At 35.0% G+C, this 27,503-nt stretch overlaps 2 protein-coding genes across 4 annotated transcripts in view; one reads left to right on the top strand and one right to left on the bottom strand.

Moving 5' to 3' along the window:
* Positions 1-51: 51 nt before the first annotated feature.
* Positions 52-10,865, top strand: LOC128166347 (uncharacterized). Of its 2 annotated transcripts, none has more exons than XM_052831451.1 (6): positions 52-210; positions 2,889-2,949; positions 3,375-3,446; positions 3,661-3,803; positions 4,433-4,532; positions 7,060-10,865. In XM_052831451.1, exons 1-6 carry the CDS (start codon positions 126-128, stop codon positions 7,163-7,165), a joined length of 567 nt encoding a protein of 188 aa, XP_052687411.1. In that variant the 5' UTR covers positions 52-125; the 3' UTR covers positions 7,166-10,865. The 2 variants fall into 2 exon arrangements, with proteins under 2 accessions (XP_052687411.1, XP_052687412.1); XM_052831452.1 differs by lacking the exon at positions 7,060-10,865 and adding an exon at positions 5,803-7,051.
* Positions 10,866-12,365: 1,500 nt separating this feature from the next.
* LOC128165125 (CCR4-NOT transcription complex subunit 6-like) overlaps positions 12,366-27,503 on the bottom strand; it is a 35,553-nt gene continuing 20,415 nt past the window's right edge. Inside the window, exons 1-9 of one of the 2 annotated variants that reach the window (XM_052829341.1) lie at positions 26,227-27,425; positions 24,301-25,748; positions 21,893-21,961; positions 20,318-20,475; positions 18,728-18,882; positions 17,125-17,276; positions 16,758-16,985; positions 14,968-15,145; positions 12,366-14,790 (exon numbers count right to left, since the gene is read on the bottom strand). In XM_052829341.1, the coding sequence (XP_052685301.1) occupies positions 14,562-14,790; positions 14,968-15,145; positions 16,758-16,985; positions 17,125-17,276; positions 18,728-18,882; positions 20,318-20,475; positions 21,893-21,961; positions 24,301-25,748; positions 26,227-26,246 (2,637 nt within the window). In that variant the 5' untranslated portion in view covers positions 26,247-27,425 and the 3' untranslated portion in view covers positions 12,366-14,561. Of the gene's footprint in view, positions 14,791-14,967; positions 15,146-16,757; positions 16,986-17,124; positions 17,277-18,727; positions 18,883-20,317; positions 20,476-21,892; positions 21,962-24,300; positions 25,749-26,226; positions 27,426-27,503 lie in introns of those variants that run through there. The other variant, XM_052829342.1, reaches the window with a different exon arrangement.

Here is a 27,503-nt window from a genome sequence, read left to right as displayed (position 1 = left end):
ATGACACACAGTAGAGTATAAATAAATTAGATAAAAAGTACTTCCGGTGTTCTGTTATTGGCCAGAAAAGCACGTCGAGGTCTTGTAAACTGGATGGTTCATAAAGTAATTTATCGTCTTTTATTATGGGATGCGACAGAAGATGTACATTTATGTTATGGAATATTTATATAGGATTTTGTAGGTTTTTTGGACTGATTACAGCACTAGGTAAGGATAGACTACAATCTATTGCATAGCAACGTGGTGCGATTCAGACTTGATGATCACGCCATTTCCATGAGCTATTTTTAGAACACTTTCATTTTCCCGATTGCATGTGTATTCAGTCGTAAGATATTAGATCTAACTATATGAAACAAAGAAAAGTTTGGTTTATAAAGCGGAACTTTCAAGATTAATAACGAGTTGGGTGTTAGGCTTAAAGATATTCAATAGGCTTTTGTTTGATAATATGCCTATGAAATAGAGTGCAGTGCTTCTATCATATTCAGTAGACTGTAGAAAGTTTCAATATTTTATCGCATACTGGCATTGCTTTGTTTCATTTAATACACTGTTTCCTATTGTTAAAAATGGGAATGAATGTATAATAAACAGTGGATTAGTTCAAGGCAAAAAGATCGACCTCTTATAATGCCATTTAAATCCTGGATATTCCAAGTGACCTCTGCGGCTGGGAATATTGCCATCAAATGAGCAGAAAAGTTTTGTGAAATCAACATCAAAATCAGAGTTTATCTACATTTAGGTTTTTTATGTTACCTTAATAATGATAATCATGAAACAGGGTAATGTAGAATTATATCTACAACTATTTGTATACCCCCCCCCCACCCCACTGGTTCAACTTTAGAGGGAGGGGGGCCCTCAGATTAATATTTTCTGATGAAGTGAAATAAAATAAAAAGTAACAGTAAATTCTTTCATTAGAATGATTCCAATAATCATATACTAAAATTGGTTGGGATGAACCAGTAAACTGCTTGCTTATTATCCAAATCAGTGTGACTTATACAACCTTATTGATTAAATTGAAATGTTTAGAAGGCACTGATCAATAGAATTAATTTTTTATTCCCATTACATAATATCTAACTCAAGTCACAAAATGAGTTGGCTCCTTATTGCATGTAACAATGTTATCTATGTAACTTGTAAGTACATCATCATCATATACTTTGTATGCAGAAACTTTACAAATTAGTTTAGCCATTTCATGTATTTCACTCTCAAGAATTTTGTCATCTGACATTTAGAGCAAGAGTCAGGTTAGAAAGAGTATTAGCACAAGCTTGTTTTAACATCTTTCTTTCAGACATGCACATGAATTTTCTTTTGGTTCAGTACTGTGGCTTCCTCCCACATCATAACATGTAAATCCCTCACACCATACTTTTAAATTGTGCCTATATATAAGGATGATATTATATACATGTACAGTGATTAAATTGGTGAACTATTCTAATTGTTGTACAGTACACAAATCATACATTACTTGATCATCACATGATCTTGGTGGAGTTGGAGCTTTTTAAAGCATCTAGGAGGTTGAATCTTTTATTGTTAATTTACCACCAACACACTGATTGTAGCTTGATTGTGTTTTTTAAGGATTTTTTATTTCAGTAATTCTTTTAAAAGCAGTCTGGGAAGGGTATAGTCATCTTGAAAGAAAAGCATTTCTAAAGTTCTATGTGTAGAATCAAGTCCCTGGTGTTTAAAACAAACCCTTCCTTATTTATAAAGAAAATATTCCAAGGCCAAGAGCATGTTTAATGCTTTGCGGTGTTCCAATAGAGAATATGGAAGCTTGAAGATGCTTTGTTTATGTTGTTTACGACCTGTACTGAGGGGCAATGCTTTATTCTCAAGGTCACCAAATTCTTCTGAATGATGTTGTTAACAAAGAAAAACATTACCAGGGTTACACGAATGACTCTTATTTATGACAAGGAGGAGAAAAATTTCAATGCCTTATTTTGTTCTTTCTGAAAGCTGTTCTGTAAATATTCTCTGAAATTTATGTATGTATCAATTTTTAAGTATCAATTAATCAATGATAATTTTTTATGAAAAAAAATTCAATGATGAGTTCTACATTTATAATATTTTTTTTCACATTGATTTTAATAATTGTATATACATGTTTGTACATACCAGTATATCTGTATTTCAACTATGTTTGAAAATTTTGTAGTAGAGTATTTTCCCTTTCTATATTCTTCCTTCTATGTTATACCCATATGATGCAACAAAGAAAGCATTTTATTTTTTAAAGTAATATAAAGGTCTAATTTTGTGTGTGTCACACACGTTTTTGCTTTAAATGGTTAAATTCATTCTGCAGTCAGAATTCTCTCTATATAACACTCTGTGAATGCCAGGTTTGTTGCATTAGAAGAACAGATAATAGAAATCTCATGTCACCATGGTCCATAAACAAATTAAAAAAAAAACCCTTAAAATATGGCTTGATCAAATAAATCAAAGCTACATATATTTGGAACTTTAGTCTCGGGGACCATGGCTCACATTGATTCCAGACTAACAGTATACCCGGTACTTTGTACTGGTAATACACATCCCTAGTATACTGCATGAGACTAAGTTTTAAAATGGAGCTCATTCAAGTTTTATAATTGGATTTGAAACAGAAAATCTGTCCGTAGGTGTTGCCTTGTCTAATGTTGCATTGCTACTCATTCTAACAATTTTATTGAGCACAATATGTGACATATACTTTGTGACAGAAAATGAAGTGTTAATCATGTGTTACTGGTAGGATTTAAAGCATGACATTTGGTTCTTTTAACTGATTCTCTGTGTTGGTTTGTAGAACTTTGCCAGTTCCTAAGTTTGTGAGTTTTAAATGTTTCTTTTATTAGGTCTGTGGGGTATAGGAGTGGAGGCAGCTTACTATGGGCATTATCTAGGATTTTATATGATGTGAGTCATCTCAATTTAATACTATTTTAAATATCAATATCCATTTGCAATATGCTATTATTTGTAAGCATAATTTATTATTTTTGTACCAAATGTTTCATATAGATTTAAGTATAATGATTATTATTCAAGAATGCTCCTGTCAATAGTCTTGTATTATTTCCTGGAAGAAAATAGATTAAAATGATTGTTATGACATGTATGTTACAACAGATTAGAAGAAATTAAATCATAGTGGGAATAAACACCATGCATCCATTTTTATTGTGTGTCACAAATAAGTAAAATTGGGGAAAATGTTTTTTTTTGCATCAGTCATTTTTTGCAAAGAAAAGAGTATTTTATAGCAAACAATACAATTGAGAAAATTAGATCATCGCAAAGATAACCCAATATAATAAATCATGTATTTTTGATAATTTCAGAGTTGTAGCTATCCTATTGACTTTCTTGGAATCTGTGTTTGCCATCAACATGTGTGTCCTAGTCTGTGTGGGGTAAGGTTTGACATAAAGTTTGATAATTATTTATCATATACCGGCAGTATATATGTGTAGGTAGAAAAGTCGACCTGTAAATGGGTCTGGTCTGTGTTTGTTATAAACAACGAGACTGATGCTTCAGTGGTTATGACCTACTGTAGATAAACCCTGTCTTTATGTTTCCCCCCATTTTATTGTCACTGACCTACACTCAGTTTCTCCATGGTAGGAACGACGACTCGACCTCCCTGTGTCAGAGGCTGTGGGATGCGGTGCTGTGGATAGACAACTGGAAGAAGGGCATCCTGTACTTCTGCTTTTCTATACCTTGTTTTATTCAGCCTCATACTGTTTGGATGGGCATCATATCAGGTACGTACTCAGTGAAGTCTTGTCAGGTAGATAAATGTAGATTCAGTGATACCCCAGTTATCCCACAGACAGACCCTTTCAGAAATGGGAATGACTCGCTGCAAAGAGTGAATCATCTTGGTGGGAGGGGGCATCTTCATTAGATGTAATCAAGTGTACATGAAAAACTGGATTATCTTACATATCTGTACAAAAAAGTTATAAATCAGTAATATATTTTTTGTTTGGGATTTGTACACATATATTCAAATTGTCAGGTACATAGCTAACATTGTTACATGTATCAGGACAGATCAATATTTTGACAGAATTCCCTTAGTCAGTTCATATTATATAAAAGAATGCGCTTGATAATTTTGTTTTTTGTTCCTGCATTTTGTCAATTTCAGCATTTCTTTCGGTTGTTGTGCTACTATTCCATTTTTGGTCTGAGAGCTTAAACTTTTTTGCCAATGAAGGAAAAAAAACAACATTAATATATTTTCATTGCCAATTAATTTAACAAAACTCATTTTTAAATGAATTTTCATTGCCAGTTGATTAAAAAAGTCCATTAATGTTCTTCATTTAGTTAGATGTACATTGCATTTGTAATTAATGATATATACATTTATTGTTGTTCATTTCAGGAGTTATGCTTATATTCAGTAGTTTATTTTATGGACTGAAGTCATGTTACAATGAAGAACAGTCATTAGAAAAAGTATCCCACAATGCAACATATGACAGGTGAGTGTCCTTTACTTACTGTTCTAATAAGGTAATACACTGTACTATCGACTGTTACTATAGATACTGTGGCAGGGAGTGGGCCGCTCATTGAAATCAACAGTAATAGTAACTTTGATAATTTTTCACCAGGTGTTTTTAAAATTTATATAGAATATATGGTAATTTCTTAATGGTCAGCAGAAATGTTGATTTGTTTGTTTGATCTGTGTGTTTAAGCTGATTCCTAAATGACTCTTAATGCATGCTAATGCAGTTAGTAGAGTAGATGAAAACTCTGCCAGAGGATAAATTACCATAGGTTAATGCAGAGATTTACTGTTGGTTTCTGTTTATCGATATTAATTTCATTATTTGTCTTTGTCATGATACACAGCATTATATAAGCAATCAAATACTGTCTGTACCAATAACTTATGGTTATGCAAATGATAGTGTAACAGGTTAAGAAATCACCAATCAAAGAAACTCGTCTGTTTATAGACATGTATATCATCATTGACAGTAACTTTTCATAAATAACTCAAATGTAAGCCCAGTTCAATAAAAACAAAACAAATGAACACCTGAATATTTTCTCTACATTTGCATGCTTAATGAAAGGAGATACAGGTAGGCTCAGTGTTGTACAGACGTAGATAGATACCTGGGTGTTTTGGTGTGTCAGTATACCAGTCCAATGATTCAAATTTCTTTTGTGATTTTGCATTGGAACATTCTGTATTTGACAGATATAATTGCTTTAAACAAGATTTGTTAATTGATGACCTTTGAATATCTGACTGCTGATGCTAGACAACAGAGGTTTGCATGATTGAGTCTCAGTGGCTTAGGCCCCGAGTGTTTGTATGAACCATGAGCCAAAACAAATGCAGAGCTTCAGTTAATACATTTTAATAAATCTATTGTTAAGAGGGCTCAATGGCGAGGTCATTTTTGGACAGTATTAATCTCCTGGAGACACATCTTCGCTAGCCAAGGGTTTTCGGTCCACTCCGTTCCCCTGAAGCGCGGTGGACCGACAACCCTTGGCTAGTGAAGATGCTGGAGACAAGGAACTTTGTATGAAGCTATAGGAAAAAATTCTAATTTTAAAGCTAAAATATTTTGATTTTTTCTTTACATATAAATGATAGTTTATGGCCCAAAATAGCTTTTTATGATTTTAAGTTACCGGTATATCTAATGGATAACTTGTTGACCATCCGGCTTCCTTTGAAATGGGCAGAAACAAGCTCAGAATTACGATGTGGTTATTTCTCTTACTCAGGATGAATGTTTTAATCACCAGGTACCTGGTAAGTTTTGGAGTCTTGGATTTACTCCCCAAGATGAAAACACATGCATTTACCAAAAGCTTTCAATGAAATAATATTATTCATTTAGTTATAGAAAATACATGTACAAGAATAGCTTTACTTATGCATAAAAAATCTTACTATCCTCAAGAGTTAACCCTCTTGATATAGATATAGCAGCTAATGACTATATGTGGTATTATGCATATTTTGCCCCCAAAAAGTAAGGTTGAAGTCATATTGAAAATAGGTGTGTAAAAGGTTATGATCACAGTGACATCATAAAGTAGAAATGATGTCATGAAGATTGTCTTATTTAAGTAAATTGATATTTTGTAGCAAAATATGGGTGTTTTCCGATGGTGTTTCGATGGGGAAATATCGAGCGCAGGCTTGCTCAAGTACTATTTTTTAGTATGATGTGTATTATACGACCAAAAACAGTAGTTAAAATCGTACTTTAGCAGACCTGCGCTCTGTACTTCTAAATGCAAAATATAGATTTAAATCAAGATTAAAGTGATAGGTGTTCACTGTACAATGATTTATGAAGATTTGATTTTTTATATGATACTTTAGAAATGGGTTTAACTTTTGGGCAGTTATTTAACCATTCTAAATATAGTCCTTTAAATACATATATGAAGAAAATAGATAGATAATATTGATGTTAAATACACATTGCTGGTACTAGTATTAGGCAACAAAATATCACCTAATGATAAAAAAAAACACCCATTGTAATAATCTTGATTTGTTGAAAGAGTTAATGCTTAAATTGAGAAGTTCATATTTGCTTAATATATATCTATTTCATGTAGTTTGAAATCATGTAGATAAGAAAATGCTTGTTTTTTATGAAAATGTCTACAAAATCATGAGGGCTTTGATATCACTGCATGGGTATTGATGAAAAAGGAATACAAGATGAATACACATTTTGATCCTAGTAGGGTTTGTGATGTACCGATTTTTGCCTGGTTTATTTTATGATACTTCAACAATATGCAAACATTGATTTTATTATGAAATAATATTCGAACTATCAAAAATGATCTATTGATGTTAAATTTTGTAGATTGTGTGAGATAGTGCTGGTTTTGATGTGATTTGGTGTTGATTTTTAAAGGCATAAATACTGATATCGGATGATCATGTGATGCACTGATATTGATTTTTGTAGATTTGATGCTAAACACTGATGGGTTTACTAACAATGATTTTTGTAGATTTGACGACATACAAGACGATATAGAGGACAGTATACTAAACCCCACAGAGGGGGGACCAGGGGTCCTGTCCCTAGCGGACCAGCAGGAGATCCTAGAAGTCTGACCCCGCCCACCTCCATCGTCTGTAGTGCTCTCAGTGTGGCGTCCTAGTGCTCATTGTCATTGTGGTGCCACTAGCCCAAACATGACTGGGCGTCCCTGCCTATCCATTCCCTCGCCACCTCAGCTTCATTTTCTCCTTTTTTTATAGAAGTGTAGGGCAACCTAGGCATGATTAGGATATTAAATGTATAGAAAACAAATTATTTTAAGGTGGTATGGGACAACTTGAGATATAAATGTGGATGAAAGTAAATCATTAGCAAATAAATTACCATTTTAAAAGTTTAAAATTGTACATTATATGACCATAAAATGCATTGAATTTTTTTTAAAGAGATTAAAATCCCCAAGAAGTTTCAAACTCAGAAGTAGTTGACTCTTAACCTATTGTGTAACTCATTAGAAATAAAATTGTCAGAAAAAATGTATAAAATTACAGTACTGTTAATTTCATCATTTATAATAAAGAAAATACTACACAATATAGATGCGTCCCATACCTCCTTAAGATTGGAAGATGGTATCCATTCTTCCTGTAATTTGAAAATTCATTAATGTGTGTATGTTGTGTATATTGAGTTATGATATGGAGTAAAGTAGGGTAAAGTATCCAATCTCTCATTATTCAGGGGAATTCAGTAATTACATTATACATAAATACATTGAAAATGTGCCAGAAACCTGTTTGGGGTGTTTAGTATTTTTGGTGTTTTTTTGTACTTTTAGCTGTGTGTGAAGTTGATTATTTGTGGTGAAATTGCTTTTTCAAACAGTATGTGATAGTAATTTCATAACTATTAAGATAGAAAGCTGATACAGAAGGCATATATAGTGTTCTTGTCACGAAAGAGGAGGTGTTATATGTACTCAAAATTGGCTAAAGATGACTTTAAAATCAGTTAATTCTTTAACAATAATTATAACTTTAATTTATAGGTGGTACCAAGCAATTTTTTCCTTACATAACAGTAATTGATGCTCAATGATATATAAAAGGTGGTTAAATTTTGAATAGATGACGATGCTTGAATTTGAGAAAATCATAATACTGGTATAGATGGTACAGTAAAACTCTGTTATAGCGAAGTCCTAGGGACCAATGGATTTACTTCCTTATATCTGTATAACGAATTCGTAATAATAACTATTGCGATTTTACTATATACATGTTTTCTTTCACCAGACTTTAAGTTTTGCTAATTGAGGCTTAGAATAAAAATATGTTTCTTTCATACCGTTAATGATCGGATTGTGAGTTGAAAAATTTATATGAAAATAAATTAATTCAAACTAAATGGTAGTGCAAACTTTTTTTAAACTGTAACGGATTTCGTTATAAAAGTGTTAAATTCGTTATTATTCACTCTGCAGGACTCAAAATCAGTTCGCTATATCTGTAAATTCGTTGTATTTGAATTCATTATAACCGTAAAATTTTGCAAAGATTTGTTAAAAATTTTGCAGGTGACTCAAAAAAACTTTGCTATATATCTGAGAATTTGCTATATCCGTGTTCGTAATAAATTAGTTTTACTGTACCACCAAGTGACCAGACTTAAATTGTTCTCTTTACCTTAAAATTAATAATAGATCTGAACATAATTTTTTTTTTATCTCTCTGACATATTTACGTTATTGTAATATTTATTGATTTATTTTATTTTAATATTCTTTTTTTGTATAAGTGTATTGACATGCATGTATATAACATTTCTTTATGTAGAAGGTCAGAATCTCGCTTTATACACCGGTTTTACATTTTTAAAATACTTTTTTGTTCAAGAAGAACGATATTTTTGACAGTTTCTTATATACTCCAGACATTTTGGTTCAAGTGTTGTATACATCATCTTGATGACCTCTTTTTAGATTTTTGCATAATGCTGGTTAAACACTGCATAATGTTTATATATTAAATTACTGTTTCTCTTTGCATTAGATGTAACTCTTTTTTTGAAGTAGTGAAATAATCTATATACATGTATTAGGCTGTCCCAAGTGAATTCCATGTTTTACATTACCTTAGTGTATAAGTTAAGTAGAAATTGTCAAATGAAAAAACACCACAAACCTCACCCCTATTTTCAGTACTTTAAACCAATTTTATTCGCGGCGACTTTATTTCGCGATTAACTTCTGATAAACTGGTTAGCGATGACTAATGTTCGTGACCAAGCCTTGTACAGACCCAAGGACTGGTTTGTGGCCAGTAATATTTGTGATGACGACGAGGCTGTCGCGAACCTCGCAAAAATGTCAGTATTTATATTCTTTCTGAGTTTGATATCAGGTTTTACAATTAAAAAAAGATTTCTTAATCTCTAGAATTACAAATTATTAAGTGGATATACTAATAAATCAAAAACTTAATTGGATTGTCTTTATGATCAATAGAACACATGGAACTTAAAATCTCACAGTATTTGTATTCACCAATAATTAATACAAATCAACTGTTTACCAAATTTGTTTAAATTTTATTGCCTTTCTTCACATGTTTTTAATTTGAAGCGATTTTAAATGTGGAATTAACTTTGGACAGTCTTTCTATGTTTAAAAAAGTGGGGATAATCAAGTTATAGAATGATCCTGATTCATGCGTTATCAGGTATGTGATTTCATGAGTATAAACATCAGTCCTAAATTATTCTATACACTGCGTGTGCATAGGAAAATTAAGATATGATATTGTTCCAATAAGGTGACTTATATTATTTATGAACAAGAAATATGTGACATATCATTTGATGTACCTATTGAGTTGTTACAGTAATATTTTCATTGTACTGTGAGGATATACCAATACATGTACCAGTTATTGAGTACCCATGGTGTCGGAGATAGTGAAGTGAAATGGAGAAGATATTTATCAGTGGAATTGAGAACTTGCGGTATATATGAGTGCTATCAATTTTATGATCATGTTTAGTCATTACTGAGTATTAATTTAGTAGAAATGTCTGTGCTTGTGTGATTGTTCATGATTGCTGTTGTTGATTTCATGTTGTTATGAATGATGTCATTTTTTTGTACATTCCTATTAGCATTCATAATTCTCTAAGATGTTACCAATTATCTTCCTTGATCAGCTTGAATCGTTGTTTGAATCTGTTAGTTTTAACAGAGAACTACAGCAGTGGATGTAAACTTCTAATGATTCGATTGCCTTATTTCACTAGGATGTTGTAATGTAGCTGCATTTTTCACTCACTATAATGCTGTATCACAGGGGCCAAGCCCGTTTTAACATTTATTTCAATGTAACCATAAATAAATCTTTATTTATGTTACATTGAAATAAATGTTAAAACGGGCTTAGCCCCTGTGTGCTGTATCTACGATATATTTTGTATATATGATTCATAAGAGATTTTCTCTGAGGTAAAAATTCTATTTTTGATTTTTTTATAGAATATTTTAGTACTACTGGTACTAATGGGTTATATTAAACTCTTAAAACAATTAAAACAACTAAAACAATTAAAACAATTTTCTTCAGAATCAAAGATTGGTGAGAGTTAGGTAATTTCCTTGTCTCGTTTAGATTCATCACTGTATATTTTGTGACACTTTACTTAATTTCAATGATAAGACAGTGATTTTAATTCATGTGTATTAAATAATTGTTAAGACATTTGCAAAATAATATGAGAACATTTGCTGTCTGTTGAAAAATGCACAATAAAAAGGAAAAGAGTGTGTTTTATAGTTTGTTCTTTTTTCTTTGAGAAGGTTTAACTAAGAGAAATGTATGTTTACAGTGTAACAGATCCTCCCTGTACATCCAAGTTGGTAGAGGAGCTGGTATGAACTTGACTTAAGGGTCTTCAACACCTTTGGAAAAAGTTTCGCATACTAGCTGCTTGAAAATTCATAATCTTTAGGGATATGAAACCTTAGTATGCGTTCAAATTGGGGAAACAAATCAACTTTTGAAATTACCGGTATATTGCTAACATTTAAAGAAACAAAAGCCCCTTCTGTATTTGAACTAAGAACCTGCAGGTCAGTAGGTCGAAGCCGTAACCATATTGTGGTACATACAATAGACCAGTTTTAGTGATAGGATGGATTTTAATTCATGTGTATAAATAATTGTTAGGACATGCTGAAGTCGCAGAATCTTTTAATGATAAGATGCAATACGATATAAAGCTTCACAATAGATGGAATTGACATGTTTTTATGTACTGTCATGAAGAGTAAAAGTCACTGGGTGTCGAGGACACTTAATGTTTTCAAGGTAAGGTTGGCGATTACAAGGAGATAACTCTTATATTTTCATTGTGACGTAACCTCAACTATCCTTTATTACAGATACTGTGGAATCATCAAAATTTGTGGGGGCCTATTTTTGTGGATTGCTTAAATTTCATAGGTTCATGGGGACGTAATTTTGTGTATTCTCTTATTCCTACAAAAGTAAATATGACTTTATAACCCTAATTTAATAATTCGTGGAGGATGTTAATTCGTGGACGAGAGGTACCCACCAATTCCCCGAAATGTATTGATTTCACAGTATGACCTCCAAATTTATATGATGTAATGATTTCGGGGTTTTTTTTCGCAGGGTTCTATAGAGCCACTTTTTCCAGATGTGTTATTTAAGCATTGAATCATTATTTTTTGAAAGATATAGTCTCATAAGTGCAGCGGTGTGTGCATACAAAATTAGTAACGCGCGCTAGCGCGTTATGAAAATTTGTATGCACACACCGCTGCACTTATGAGACTATATCTTTTAAAAAAATAATGATTCAATGCTTATATTTACATTTTTTTAACTTCTTGCCTTGTCTGCAAATGTGATTTATACGTCAAAACTTCTAATTTATCCTAAGGGTAAGTTCAAATTAATGTAAGAGCCACTGTAACAGCCACAAGCGTGAACTTTGATTCTCGCTTGTGACGTTGCATTTTACAGCGTTCAACGTTTGTGACGTCATAATAAAACTAGTCATTCTAACCTTTGAGTACCCTGTGTGTGTTACAGTCTTTTAACTGCAGTGTCTTTTCACACACTTTACATGCAAAAAATATTTGGAATGTAAATATTCCACCTTAAAATCAGATTCTTGCTGCTCCCGTTTATATGACATGGCAACACGTCATACAAACAGGAGCAATGAGGATCTGATTTTTATCAGATTATAATATCACATAAGAAAATCTTATATCAAAGAGAAACGTAACAATGGTAATTTGTATATATTTTTTATTTGTATTCCTGTGAGATTTTCTGTAGACAAACAATAGACAAACTCCACCAAAAAAAAGTTAAAAAAGGAAACTCTAACACAATCTAGCCAGCACTGACCGATTTATGTACAGAGAACAATGTCAGATCTTGTTGAAATGCACCTCCCTATCTTTACAGAGTATGTGAAGCACTAGTTTATAATACCCCTTGTACACAGAGACTCTCTACCAGCCTTGATCAACAACTGTTGGGTCATTTCTAAATCATTCATTACACTGAGGCTGTCCTTTGATCTCAAAGTAAAATTAAGGATATGCATCATTTTTTTCTGGTATTCCAATTTAAAAGTCAAGATCTAGCTAGCATTCTTGAGTTTTGGCGTATTCAATATTTGAAAAGCAGCATTTAATGACAAAGTATTTTCTTAAAATTTTTGACAAAAATTCACAATTTAATATGTGTCTAATTAGATTTTATTTCATGTCTTCAGTATTAACTGTCAGACATCAATTGAAAAGGGTATGGTATAGTTTTTAAATATTTTTTTTAACAAAAAACGAAAAGGTTTATTTAAAGAAAATAAATCACTTGAATGTATAAATTGTGTAAATATAATAAATCAATTTAATTCTCTAGATCTTGACTTTGAAATATATAAAAAGTTTAACTAAGTTTTTAAAAAATAATGGGCAGTCTTTTCGCCAAGTCTGGTACTTCATAAAAAGAGTCTATAACACATCATATAATACAGTGGACACAATGTTTACAACAGAACAACAGGAATGTTTCCTCACCTTTACCATGCCAGAAATAAAACAAAATCGGTCATCGTCTTACTCGCTTACACCCTGACCTCAATAATTTCTGTGTAAAAAAGCTGCCTGATCTGCTATGACAGACAAAACAAAATATATCATATGCATTTCATGTAACATAGCAATATTACAATAGATCTAATACATCTTGTTTTTATTTTTTGTTGGTTTGTTACAAAATACAAATGTTTGAAATACAATTTAAAATCAAAAACTCCTAGTATTTAATTTTTTGTTTGAACAGAGAAAATTCTGGTTACAATGGTGATGGGTAGATATGTATATTGCCAAGTGATGCACGGTTAAGAATGACTGAGATCATGGTATCAAACATTGTACTTTACTGGCCACTGCCGCAGGCCAATCAATACACACAAATAAATACCATACACACAAGCATAACTTATAAAACCTACTTTACATTATACCTATCAAAAATGTACATCTTACATACAATAATAAAAATCTAATTCCAGACCTTTATTTAAAAAAATCAGAAAAAAGTATTATTTTTTTTCACTTATCTTTTACAAAAAATATATACACCAGTATGTACTTTCTGAATTCTGTTCCATTAGCTTAAAAACAAAGGAAAGAAAGAGAAGCAGAACCTGAGGTACAGTTGTTTCCCTTTTGGTCTGGCGTGTTGAGTATTTTTGGTCTCTTTATATTTCAGTTATATTATAAGTTATTTCATTCTTTGTCTAACATTACTAAGCATTAAAAAAAATCATGCAGCCTACATAAAGCCTTCAAAACAAGTCTGTACAGTAGCCCATAACAGAGAGGAAATAATAGCTGTTTTAATGCATGTCAATACAAACAAAGGAAATAATCATTCATCACAGCACAATGATTTGTAAAGATTAAAATCTGACAACCAGAAGGCAGAACTACGCATAATCCTGGTCTTGATTCGAGGGACAGCAAACCATTGTACAACAAGGGTGGCCTCCCCTTGATTTTGTTCATATTCTTTGCAATGCATGACTTATATAAAAAGAAAGTGCCTATTTACATCAAGTATAAAAACAATTTTATAGTATGAAATTATAATGCACAAATTACTTAATAAGCAATTTTAATACACTTTATTTATAACCACAATAAATGCACATGCTACAAAAGTTGTCATGACAGAAAAAAAAATAGAAGTCATTACCGACACTGGTCAGTAATTATGAAATGATATTGTAAAGACTATGACAACTGCCTGGGAATCAACATGTAGAAGGTCGTATAAAAATAAGAAACAAAGTATCCCTGATACAGTTCTGAAAGGCCTTTTAAAAACATCATTCATTGCAAAGAATTCAAAAGATCACATTAATTTCATTGCACTACCGAGGTGCCCCTTTGAAGTTACAATGAGGGGGACACTATCTGTACTGAACTAGGGGAGGAGTCCCCTGGCTCCCAGGGAGGCTCCTAGCTGGCATCTCAAACTCCACCAGGAGCGGGAAATGGTCTGAGGGGACGTGGGGGTGGGGGCATCCCAACACCTTGTTCTGTCTGAACCACTCCTCCTCCAGTGGCCCTAACATACCGATCAGATTCATGTGATCTTTGGAATAAAAGATGTAGTCAATGATTCCCTTGAAGTCATACCTGTAAACAAAACCACATAGTAGTATCTTCACGTTACAAATGTATAATATCTAATGTCAATTTAAGCTTAAAAACAAAATAAAAAAATTTTGTCCCATGAATGCACTTTACATATTTTAGATTTGTGGTAATGCTGTTAAAGCTGTTAAATAGCATTCATGTCAATCAGACACCTACGTATAATTAGTAAATGGCATGATGTCTTTTTCGTAGGCTGTGTTCAATCTGAAGTCGTGACAAAAAGAATCCTTGTCATTGGATGCGTGGATTTTCTGCAGGGCATCTTCGTAACCTATGTCTTTGAAGTCGGTGTGTGTGCGAGCTACTTTTCCTGAGAGAAGATATTCTACAACACCTACAATAAAAAGAAAGACTGAAACATTGGTATAAATGCCAACAACAGATAAACTTCACAACACAAGGTGTCAAACAAGGCTCTGAGACATGGGACGTCGCCACAAAATGTTGACATCTTTGTCAACACATAAGCTTTTCTGGTTTCTGGTAAACACGAAAAAGCAACATGCTGATAACTGGAATATTACAGCTCACTGATGTACAATCAGTTACACAGCACAAACTGATATGTCACTATGTCCTTGAAGGTGGTCATCCCAACCAGAGCTGTCCGACATACAGAATATCAAAACTCTAGGCATCCAAATCAGGGAGAATCTCCATGACTGTTTGATTAATTCATTAATTCAAATAGTGCTGATACAACTTTCTTACAGATACCATATTCAGAGAGAATCTCCATGATTACAGGATTCATAAAATACTGATAAAAGTGACTGTGTAAGAGTTTGTGTGTATGTGTTTCTTGAGTGTTTTTTTTTTTTGGGGGGGGGGGGGTGGGGGAGTGGGGGGAGCTAACACTTATGAATCTGTCAAGAAGTGTGTCCTCCAACTCCTGCCCTTGTACCTGTGTAATAAGAGTCTAAAGTGCAGAGCTTTATTGTCTGTGTATGAGATGCGCAGTTAATAGATCATAATAAGTTAGAGTAAAAGGTCAAACACAGTATAAACCAGCACATGCTGATCCATCATGGCTCCCTCCTACAGCCAATAACCACAGTCGACATCATGGGGTGCTGACCTGTGCCCCTGACGGCACGGGGCCCGATTACCTAATCAGTCAGACCTCTTACCAGTAACAAGTGTACTTCCACGCCAAGGTCATAACCCGCAGTCAAGCATTCATCCAAGACTGATCAAGTTGTCGAAACTCACAAATGATGGATTATATAGTTATTTTGTAAAGTTATAAAACTTAACAAAGCCTAACATGCACTCTAACTAATCATTCCCATGTTCTTCACTGCAATGGGATTGAAATTTCTTGTTGATTTGTTTGTCTTTAAACTCTAACTTTGTCGTTTAAGAGACCACAACATAATTCCCAGAATCAGAAGTACTATTAGATGCAAGTATAAATAGATAAGTACAACACAATGTTTCTACCAGCAACAGCACAGTGATCTATCACAGTCTCAACCTGGTCTATGGGGAAAAGGTTAAGAGGGGAGGGCATGGCAATGAGATTCCATCGATTTGTAACAAAACTTAATATCTGATATCTACCGGTATTCTGAAAATTACTCTAACAGGAAGATTGTTTCAAAAAAAAAAGTCACACTCCTTACCTCCAACAAAAAAATTAAGAACGAAAATATCTGGACTGGATTAACATTTCCTTATTCTTTCTTAATTAATCTTTAAAACATGAGACTTATGCACTTCATGTAAATTAAATGTAAATAATCACACCATTTCCCCCACTACTTATCAAGTTTATAATTGCGATAATAAATAATTAAACAGATCTCCACATAGACTGTCAAAATCTGCGACAACTTTCAGAACAGATAACACTGAGTACACAACTTTCTGGTAGATATTAGGATATTAGGGGCGTGTAACATAAAGAGTTCGAGTGAGCACGAAGTACACAAAGAGCTACAGACCTGATTCAGGCAGTGAGTTGAGGTCTCCACACAGGATGAGGGGGATGGAGTTGACGTCCACCGCCCCTGAGGCAGTGCTGGTGAAGTTTTCCTCCATCACCTGCTTCAGGCGCCACATCAACATCATGGTCTGGATCAGCTTCACGTCCGAGAACTCAGGGTCCCAGTGGATGTGGGCGGTCGCCACTACCAGGGGCTGCTTCACCTGAGCCTCACTCAAGGAACTCGCTGTTACAAAACAAAGGGGGGAAAGGGGTTAGTACTGAAGATATACAGCTCATGGCACATAAATGAATCACCTATATCATTGACACATGTATTCAATTTTGTGAATTCATTGATGGGACAATAAGTCAAAGATACCAACCACTGTCGTAAGCTCCCTCTTTGGTTTCTAACATGGCTGCTAACCCTATGTTGTCCTTTGTCATGACTCTGTTCAGCATGTCGTCTGAGCCCTCAGCATTAGCCATGGCCAGCTGATTGAACTCAACACAATCCTCTTTTACTAAGTTGAACCTATAGTAAAATAAGAAATAAACTTTACATAATGTCACTGAACAGTTTACATATATATGTGATCTATCTTTTAAGTCATAGAAACCATCTGAGCTTAAATGTGGCAGAGGTCTTGGGGTGCAAAAATCTTTTATTCTGAGGTTTGTGGTGAAGTTTTGAATGCTTTGACAGATTAATGGTCGACGTATAAATAGAGTATCCCGGGGTCAGCGGGCAGGAAATCAGCTGTCTACATGTTACATGGAGAAGGAAATGCTTTACTAATGATGACATCAAAATGTGCAACAAGTCTTCGCTGAAGAGGAAACAAGCTGGGATGTACACATCCATTGTCTCTCAAGCATTAACAACTCTCCACCACATCATGAAGCACAGCTACAGGAATAGGTCAATTCTCTGAATATGTATTTGAAATGGGAATGATAAATATGTTCAGTTTTTGCAGTGACAGAGTTCCTATTTAAGGACATATTGTAACCATGTCTTACAAATCTGTTTAATGCTTCATGAAGAAGCCTTGCCACATTTCTAACTTCCCTATGAGAATTTACAAAATACATGTATCTTCAATTGACATTGTTATACTTTTTATTTACTTTTAAGTTTAATTACCAAAAAAAAATTTTAAAATGAAAACACAAAATTTTTCACAATATTATACAAATAAATATTGACCTTTACAAAAACACATAATGAAGAGATTATTTTGAGTGTCGCTTTGATTTATGAAGGAAGTAATAAGATACTGTCTTCTGTTGGAGACCGGGTGATTAGTTCCACACATCAACAGAGGCGGCGACTGCCCGACTACATGGTTTTTTATTCTGAACACTTGAGAGACATGGTATTAAATGTAGGTCTAACATTTGGAAAAGATTTTTGCCAGGAGTTCAAGAGTTTTTATTCAATCAGAAAATAAATCCGTCCCCCTTATTGCCTGACCTATTCAATTCAATAAGGAGATATTGCTACTCTGTGGAGATAATGTTTACGATCTCAAATCTGCTAAAGGTCAATCTAATGAATGACAATTCCAATATTTCCTTAATGAGTAAAAACTTCCCTTTTCTGGATATTCTAGACTTCCATAAGAAACTGAGTTCATGCAATATGCAGATTACAAATTCTAATTGGGTGGCACATTAATTGTAATTTCACATCAGGGATGTAATTAACATTTAAAATAATGAGTGCAGATAAATGTAGGTCTCAGCTGCCTATTTTTGAGGGGCACACCCTGTACAGCCAATCCGTCATGCTCATTTTTCTGCACTATCACACATGTGACATAGGGAGATAAAAAAGAATCCTCTCTGATTACAATGCTTCTAATAGGCTTAATATGCAAATGTGTCGAGATAGAAACCTGTGTGAGAATCTTCACACCTTGTCTGTATGATCCACACAGAGATTACCAGACAAACATCACTATAACGAACTCTGTCACGTACTTGCTAGTCTTGAAGAATATTGCACATCCATCCACATGTTTTCTGTCTGCTTCTGTCATTGTCCTGGCACGGGATTTAGCCGAGAAGATTCCATCATAGCCGTCTCTCTGGAGTTCGGGGAGGAAGAAGTTATGGAACTGATCCGTCTCTACTTCCTGAAATGACATCACTTGATTAACTCAAAGAAGCACTTTATGTTTTGGTCATACTAAGGATTTTTTATTTTAAGATCATAGTATATCAGATATTAAAACATAAAATTAAGATTTTGATCTGCATTGATCGATTGCTGTGTGTGATGATCCAAAGAACCAGAGTTAGGCACTTTTTGTATGTTTTTTTGTACCATCAAACACACATCACTTCACATTTTGGAGTGATAAATGACGACTAATTGAGAAGATGTAAGGGACAATTGTTCAATTGACAAGTGTCTAATTTTCATTGAAGTGATTTGTTAACGAGATGTTACCACTGTTAATTATAGACTGGGTGATTGGATATTGATCAGTGGTAACCACAGGGAAGATCTATGTCGTCTGCTTCCTATCTGTGTTGTGACATTTCCCTGCTTCATCAGAATAGAAGTCACAACACATCTAACAAAAAGTGTTAACTTGTGGGTCACCGTGAAATGACTGTAGGGGGACAGGTGCTCTAAAACCAGACATGGAGTACTTAGGTGGACAGGTGCTCCGAAACAGACAGGGAGTACATGGGACACACTGAGATGGGTGTCAGGTGTATCGGAACATCTCCGTAAACACACCTCTCTAACCTGTCTCTCTATCCAGGAACATCTTAATGTGCACTTTAACAATCTGATGGGGAATAAACATAGAGCACATTTAGCGAAGATCAGGTCATAAATCTGTTTCTATTTATCACATCATCTGCACTTAAGCTTTTTAATTTGATGACAAAGAAGTTGGTTTTTTTCAACTTGTGTCAGCTTGCCCAGGGCGAGGTGCTGTGGTCTTTTCCTGTTTGTCTTAATAATTGAGTTGATTCTAGCTTAGGAGAACCCACGTAATGACTGGCGAGCTGTGTCCTATAAGGAGTGCTGATAGTAAGATGTGATATGTTACAAGGTGGCCTAAAATCCTTGTCGCAGAGTACTATTACATAGACCACATCCTACACTTGAAACAATGACGAAAATTGTACAACTGCAAGTTGACGTCTGCAGTTTATCAAAATAAAAACAATTCCTCTTGCTTTCTTGCAAGTTTTGATTCACTTTTAATTGATGTCAATCCTGCTTGACTGACGTAAATGACCTTCAAGGTTTTTCTCCTACGCCATGCATCGTACAAAGGACGGTCTCTGTAATGTCATATACCCATTTCAATGATCTTATCGATATTTTCTTGAAAACATGTGATTTTTTATGCCTTAAGCCTTTTCACTCCATAAATTCAGTAATCTGGCTAAAGACAATATTTGAGATACAGGAAATGATATCCTCACTGGTCGAGTAAGGACATACTCTGAGATATATGTGCTGATTTCTCACCTATAAACTGAGGACAAATTTGAGATAAATGTGCGGATTACAATGTCTTGAGAGACAGGAACTGATTCTCTCACCTGTAGACTGATTATGTCGGCTGCACCGTGTCGGATTTCTTCGATGATCCCCTTCTTCCTGTATTCCCAGTTGAGCGCCCAGGTTGGACAGTAGCCATACATCTGGCGTGTGCAATACTTGTCACACAACACATTGTAGCACATCACCGTGAAAATGGCTGCAACAAAAATGAGGAAATAAATTCAATACTAATGATTCAGCTATCTAATACTGAAATAATGCATGTCAGAGAATGGGAGATGCTAGAAATTGTCTGGAAATGCAGCAGACTTCATTAATTAATTTTTGAAGGCAAATGGTATTGTGGCCCTTGCTGTCAGAGAGCTGACAGAATGTCTCTTTTGACTTTACTTAATGTTAACATGAATAATGATAGTGACAGCATCAACAGGGCTGTATTCTACACAACTTGATTCTGTTTTGATTTATACTGTTGAGGCTGTAATGTCCCCATTGTCTATTACACAAATCTGTTCAAAATACACGTCCACTAAACCAATTTTATTGATTTCTTCTCATATAGCTGCTTTCATAGTCCAGTGTTTACCTTACATATTGAATGCAACAAATTGCTCCAAACAAAAGCCAACTTACCCTAAACCTAGGCATATAAATATTGGCAGCAACCAAAAACCAATATTTGGTCTATTTGTTTTTGGTTGTACTAATGAAAAACATTTTTGTGTGTAAGTGCTAGGGAAACAGACAGTGTGGTTAATTGAACACAATATGGTCGGCCGCTCAGTGACCAGTCAATACTCAATCTCCCTGGTGACTTCCCTACCACACACACACACACGTCCCTACAGAGCACACAAATTTCTTCTTGACTATTTATTCAATTATATTTGATACAGATGGATAACAGAAATTGAAAGCTAGAAATAATAACATCAGATCATTGATTTTAATGCTTCCCAAAGCCTAGGTGATAAAATCATCATGGCTGAATGACAATATGAAAACAGTCAACAGTCCAGTGACAAAGGAGAGAAATATTTCTAGACCTCGCGGTTAATGGACACTGAATGTCAGCATAACGGTCAAATGTCTAAAAACCACCTAAAAATAAACCCATCCCAATCCCTCATTGGCCTCAACTTTCTAATTAATTCAAGTTAGGAATATCATAAATATTGAAATGAATCATTCACTCCTGCATTCTGAATTTTACAATTTTCTAAAATAAAATAGATGTCACCTCTAAGGATTGTATTAACTTTTTGAACTTCTACCAGGGACAGCATATATTTTCATTGAAAGAGCTAAAAATAATTATGACCATAAATAAATAAAGTGACAACAATAAGGAGATTGTGCCTGAATGCCGTGGTGTATTTTATTACATCTTTAGGCCTAGTGTCATCTCAGGCAGTTTAAAAACTTAAATGCTTGGTGGAATAAAAAAAAATACATTGGTATTTTTTTAAAACCCTAAAACCTGAAACTTTGGTATCATATATCTTGTACCAAGGTGAAATATTTTTGTAAGTTTTTGCATCAAATGACAGACTGCCTACATGTAATGATTCTTGGAAACTACTGGTTACCATGGTAATGGATTTTTAACCTACCACTTGGTCTGGACTTGTCTGCTGCCTTGACTGGGATCCATGGTCGAACTGTGGGGGCGGTGGAATTGACTGGAACAACAAAAATAAAATCAAACATTTGGAGACCATGTCATCAAAAATGTTTTATGGAAGCTTATGAATGATGAGCTAACAGAAATAGTCCAGCACATGAATCGGCCAGTGGATAAACAAATAATTATCTAATCATGCTGATACTTATATGTAACAGATCTGCAATGGCTCAATCTGATGGTTCATTTTACAGCTGGAGGGGATAAAATAGCATACTAGGGTAATTTGTTCACAACAGTAAAATAAATGATTCATCTCATAGATGAAAATCAGTATCAATATAGATCAAAAGGGGTCTTCTTTTGATGTTTAAAAAAAGGATCAAAATATCATCCACCATTCCTAAAACAATAAACCATATGTGCCCGAGGGAGAGGGCCCCTATTTGTATGGGTTGGTTATTGGATAGTCATTATTTTACAGAGCTGATTATCAAGTAATCTTCTGCTGAGGTCACATTTAACACATCACAATAATTCAAAAACTAACACTTGTCAATTTATTTTGAATTGTTATTCATATATAAGCACAGTGACTGCAGTCATGATCAATTAATTAGAATACATATTCATATTAATTGTGTCTGATTAATAATTTATAAAACCATTTTTGACGAGATTCTGTAATTAAAGGCAATGAAAAACAAATGTTTTCAAAATTCCTTCAGAAAGTGTTAATTTTAATTAAGTTGTCATGTTCTCTCACCAATGCTGTCAGAACTGTGGATTGATAAGTAATGTGTCTGTGGTATGATTTCCTGGTTCAGAATCCTAAACACCAGATCATGATTAACAGCTAATCCAGTAACTTTACAAATTGTTAAGCAGACTCAACCAAACCTACATTTTCAAATATTTTTATCACATGTATCACATGTTCACAATATGAATTTAAAACTTTTTATTTTTTTACTGAATTCAAGATGATTGAAGACCAATGTATACAGTAACTAAAAACAGTGGCAAATTTAATATAATTTTAAACCCTTAAAAAGGGCAACTGAATACTCCAATACACTGTACTAAAATATGAAGCAGTGAAAGTAATTATGCTTATACATCTGCTGTTAATATATGGTTTCGGGTAAGAGTTATGCAGAATCTAATAAAACATGTCTCAACAAGCAATTCTGTATCTCAGAAACAGGTACAGAAGTTGAACTGAATCCCCCTCTAACATCCATTGACCACGGTCAGGTGTGAAGAATTTGAAAGGATAGGTAAATAATAGATGAGGAAGAGAACTACCTGGCTTATCCTGTGTTTAACAAAGTGGGGTTTATGGGTACATTCCTCTTTGTCAGGGGGAACTAGAGCGTTAACTTAATTACATGTATAGTCATATTCGAAACTTTTTGTAATAATACGCACTATCTGACTCCAGCACTACAAATAGATGGAATTTCTTTAAAATTGGGTTAGCAACTCTGAACAGAATGAGGGAGTGGTGTATAGCTCACACTGAGAATCGTAGGAATGCCTTGTACATAAAAAGACATGAAATCTCTTACAAAATATCTATTTAGCTAGATCACCAGCAATAGGTTTTCACAATCAGCACCCTTTATAATACTTTTAATACATAACCTGCTTCAGGCAGCATTATGAGAGATCGTTCTTATTTCAGTCGTGAATCAGACAGGGAACATGTGTTACTACCTCTCTGTTATGATTTGTAATACTTATACAACTAGTCATTCATAGCTAGTCAACAAAATGACAGGGCACGAACATGACACACTTCTGTTCAAAACGTCTATTTTGGTTAAAAGTTATTAAAGGTCTCAGGTGGCACATCCATTAAACTATATTATTAAAACTTAATTTAAGCTACACTGTTCTTTGTTCCTAAAACAGATTTTTATGCATCTATCTTAAAAAAAACCTGAAGTGAATTAATGATATTAGTTTCCTTCCATTAAAATTCACAATTCCACAATCGATGTCCTTCATACTCTAAATAGTAATTGATAATAGCATGCATAAAAAATATTGTTCTTTCCTAAAAAATTTTTACAAATAACAAACAAAATACACTGTCTAGTTGAATTAGACATCAAATCAATACCTTTTTTTTAAAGGTCAACAAAATTGATTTTGGTCACTAATGATTACCTATCAGTTTTTGCTCATGACTTTTAAGGAGCATATAGTTCCCCTACTATTAAGTGTAAAATACCTGGGAACCTGATATTCTAACACATGTATATCTTTCTATTCTGTGTAAAGAACCAGGGATTAACAATAAAGGGGGTCAACCAGGGTCCTAGGTTTCCTAGGATACACACATTACACCCTCAATCTGGTCACACTAACTAACAGAAATTACAGACTTACATTTCTCCAGTTCTTTGGGGGGAATCATGTGAGTTTTGGGGATGGACTCTGTGTCCTCCGGTAGGTACATGGAGTTCCGTAAGCTGTATGAGGGAGGATACATGTAGGGCCAGTAACAATATGGCACAGTGAAATAGGGATTCGTTGTAAACGGGGTCATCATATGATATGGCACCATAGGGGGTAAAAAGGTGGGTGTGCTTGCATAGTTACTTTCCATATCCTCTGTGAGGTCGTGGTGGTAATATACAGTAAAAGTCACATCAGTATCAGTCAAGTCAACATAGACGTCATCCGGGAACGGCTCCTGAGGGGACTTGATGCCGATGTCCAACAGTTGCTTGGTTGAAGCTTTCTTGCTCGGCTTTGTTGGCGAGTCTGACTTTTCACTGGGGCTGTTTGTGTCAATTATCTCTGCCTCAGTGGCTTCATCTTCGACCTGACTCTGACTCTCTTCAATTACTTCCACGCCCTCTTCTGCCTCACTTTCCAGACTCTCCTCCTGAGGCTCCTTGGTTTCTGGGGGTGCCTGGAAGGGCTGAGCAAGACCCTGATCATAGTAATACTGATAGTTGTAGTAGAACTCAGACAGGCACTGGGGGCACTCCGAGGGCGGGCAATCATAGCGAATCAGTGGGCAGCCAGTGGTGAACTGGGCCAGCCTCTCCAATTCCTCAGGGGTCATCTCTGTCTCCATAGTTTCTGGCTGTGAGTTTGAAGCATCAGACTCACACTGAGACTCCGAGCTTGAGATAGTGGACACAGTGTCACTCTCTGTGTCTTCCATGTATGATCCTTTATCACTTTCATTCAAGTCATTACAGATGACTTCCACATTCTCACACTCAGCAATACTTCTAGGTTTACTACTGACCTGGTCAGTATTTTCTAAAGAGTAAGTGGCATTGTTTAAAACATAATCTGCCACAAATTTAGAACTTTTCGTTCGAGTATTTCTTGCAAGATTGTTAGATCCTACATGAAACTTTTTATCTTTTCTGTGAGTCTTCTCAATTACTGAGATTAAGGCACTTAAATTTTTAACGTCTTTTTTCGTTTTGATTTCCTTGCTACTGGCGATTTCTTCGTCGGACACAACACTAACATCACTGTTACTGAGCTTGCAGTCCTCTGACTCCTCACGCTGTTTGGACTTGAGCAAGGTATCTGCCAGGGTCCGCTGTTTCTGTTTTAAAGCTGCCTTTAGAGTGTCTTTTAGCTGAATCACTATAGGGCTGTGTGCTTTGGTTTGTTTACGTAATTGTCTTTGTTTCCACTTATTGTTTTTGCCGGTTCTTTCCTTGAGACATTTTTTACAGGAGGAGGGTGGTAGCCTGAAGGCATTGTTTTGAGCGGTGGGGATGTCCCTGGAGTCTAGCTGTACAGCTCCCGTGACGCTCACTACCTCTCGCTTCACAAAGCACGTGTCTCCTGTAGAACACTCCATTCTGAATAAAGAAACAACCACACAATATTATAAACCACACTCCACTTAACCTGAATCAAAATACATCCTCATACGAGTAGGTCCTATGTGTTTTTTTAAAATAATCTTCTGACACAAAGAGGCACATAACAGGAAGAAACATGTTCATCCTGCTTCCATGATAACAAAAGAAATTCAAACGTGCCCTTCCTACAATGTGTAGTAATATCCTGGGTTTAAAAATCACTCATCCATGTTTCCCCTAAACAAAGAAGGTCAGAGAATCAGAGGCAGCCCTGTGCTGGAGACTGATAAATAGTCAGGTAGACTGAGTATACCTGTACCTCTTTGTTCAGACAGGGTGGATCAATGTCCAATGAATTTATAGCACACAAAGGAATATTTAGCATACAAGTCTTCTCACCCCTGCAGTCCTACCCTAGGGCTGTTTACAAGAAATACAGGCAGTCTGAATTAAACACTTATAAATATCTACCTACCCTGAACAATTTTGCATCATGTTAAGACTCCTGCTGTGTTGAGATCAGAAAAACTTCCTCCAGGATTTCCTGAGGAGATAGAAGATGTGCATAAACCTGTGGCTAATGATCACATGGAGGTGACTGCCTGGTCAGCTGTTGGCTCCAGTACCAATCAGGGGTAAGGTCAGCAGCCTCCCAGTGGCCCCGGGGTGAGCAGCAGTGACTTACTCAGTGACATGTGCTCTACTGAGCTGCAGTGAACACACAGGGCACTAACACAGCACTACACAGCTCCTTTCATATTCCTTCCTTTTCATAAACAAGGTAACCAGATAGGTGGAACGTCAGGTCTAAACACGGTAAATGATCCTTGTAATGTTTTTTAAATATAAGTCTGTATAAGCCAAGTAAAGGATAAACAATCTTGGTATATATTAATCGGTTTTAAGATCACAGGATCAGACTTGTAGAAAGAATCTGTGTACTTTACACCAGAGGAACACGTGTTTGTAGGTGTACTACTATCACCGAGGAGTAGTAATATCTCTCTTATCAAGCCATCAAATTCTCTTCATATCTACTCCATGTCGGTAATGCTGGCTAAGTCAATAACACACCTTATAATTCCTCTATGAGCTGTCATTATACAGATTTCCTCAGTGAATGGCGAATACGTCAGGCATTTGAGGTTACACTATCAGCCAAAAACACATGTTGTTATTTCTTCACCTTGCAGTTGGAATTGTGATCCTGGTATGACAAAATCACCTTTTTTAAACACCTGAGATTGACCTGCCAGTTAAATTCTCCTGATTGACGTGCAATGACACAAGGCGGGCATCATCAATGATTACCTTTATAACGACTATGTGTAAGGTGCTTGACTCACATGAAATCACTCTCCCAGGATACAAACATTACTCCAGGTAAAATCTCTCGGCCTGTATGTTCGTATTAAATACACAAGCCTAATTAAGACATTGTCTTGTGTTGAGCGAGAGAGAGAGATACAAAAACAGATAAGTCACCGCCTTGCTAGAGGTGTTAGATAGCTGGGAGCGAGTCCCGTGCCTGTGACTGGTCCAGAGTTATCCTCCCCGCAACTCACCACAGCTCTAACAGTCAACCTCCTCCTGCTGCAACTCTCAGAAAATGGTGGATTCCAAACTCTGCAAGCCAAGGGGAAGCACCTGCTCTGACGACATCATAATTTGCATCAGATCACATGACCCCGAGATGGTAGCACAATAGAGATGCCTGACAAAGCTAATGTATGCTAATAAATGTGGCTATGC

This window comes from Crassostrea angulata, chromosome 10, assembly GCF_025612915.1.
Source record: "Crassostrea angulata isolate pt1a10 chromosome 10, ASM2561291v2, whole genome shotgun sequence".
NCBI lineage: Eukaryota > Metazoa > Mollusca > Bivalvia > Ostreida > Ostreidae > Magallana > Magallana angulata.
This window is presented reverse-complemented; position numbering and strand designations above follow the sequence as displayed.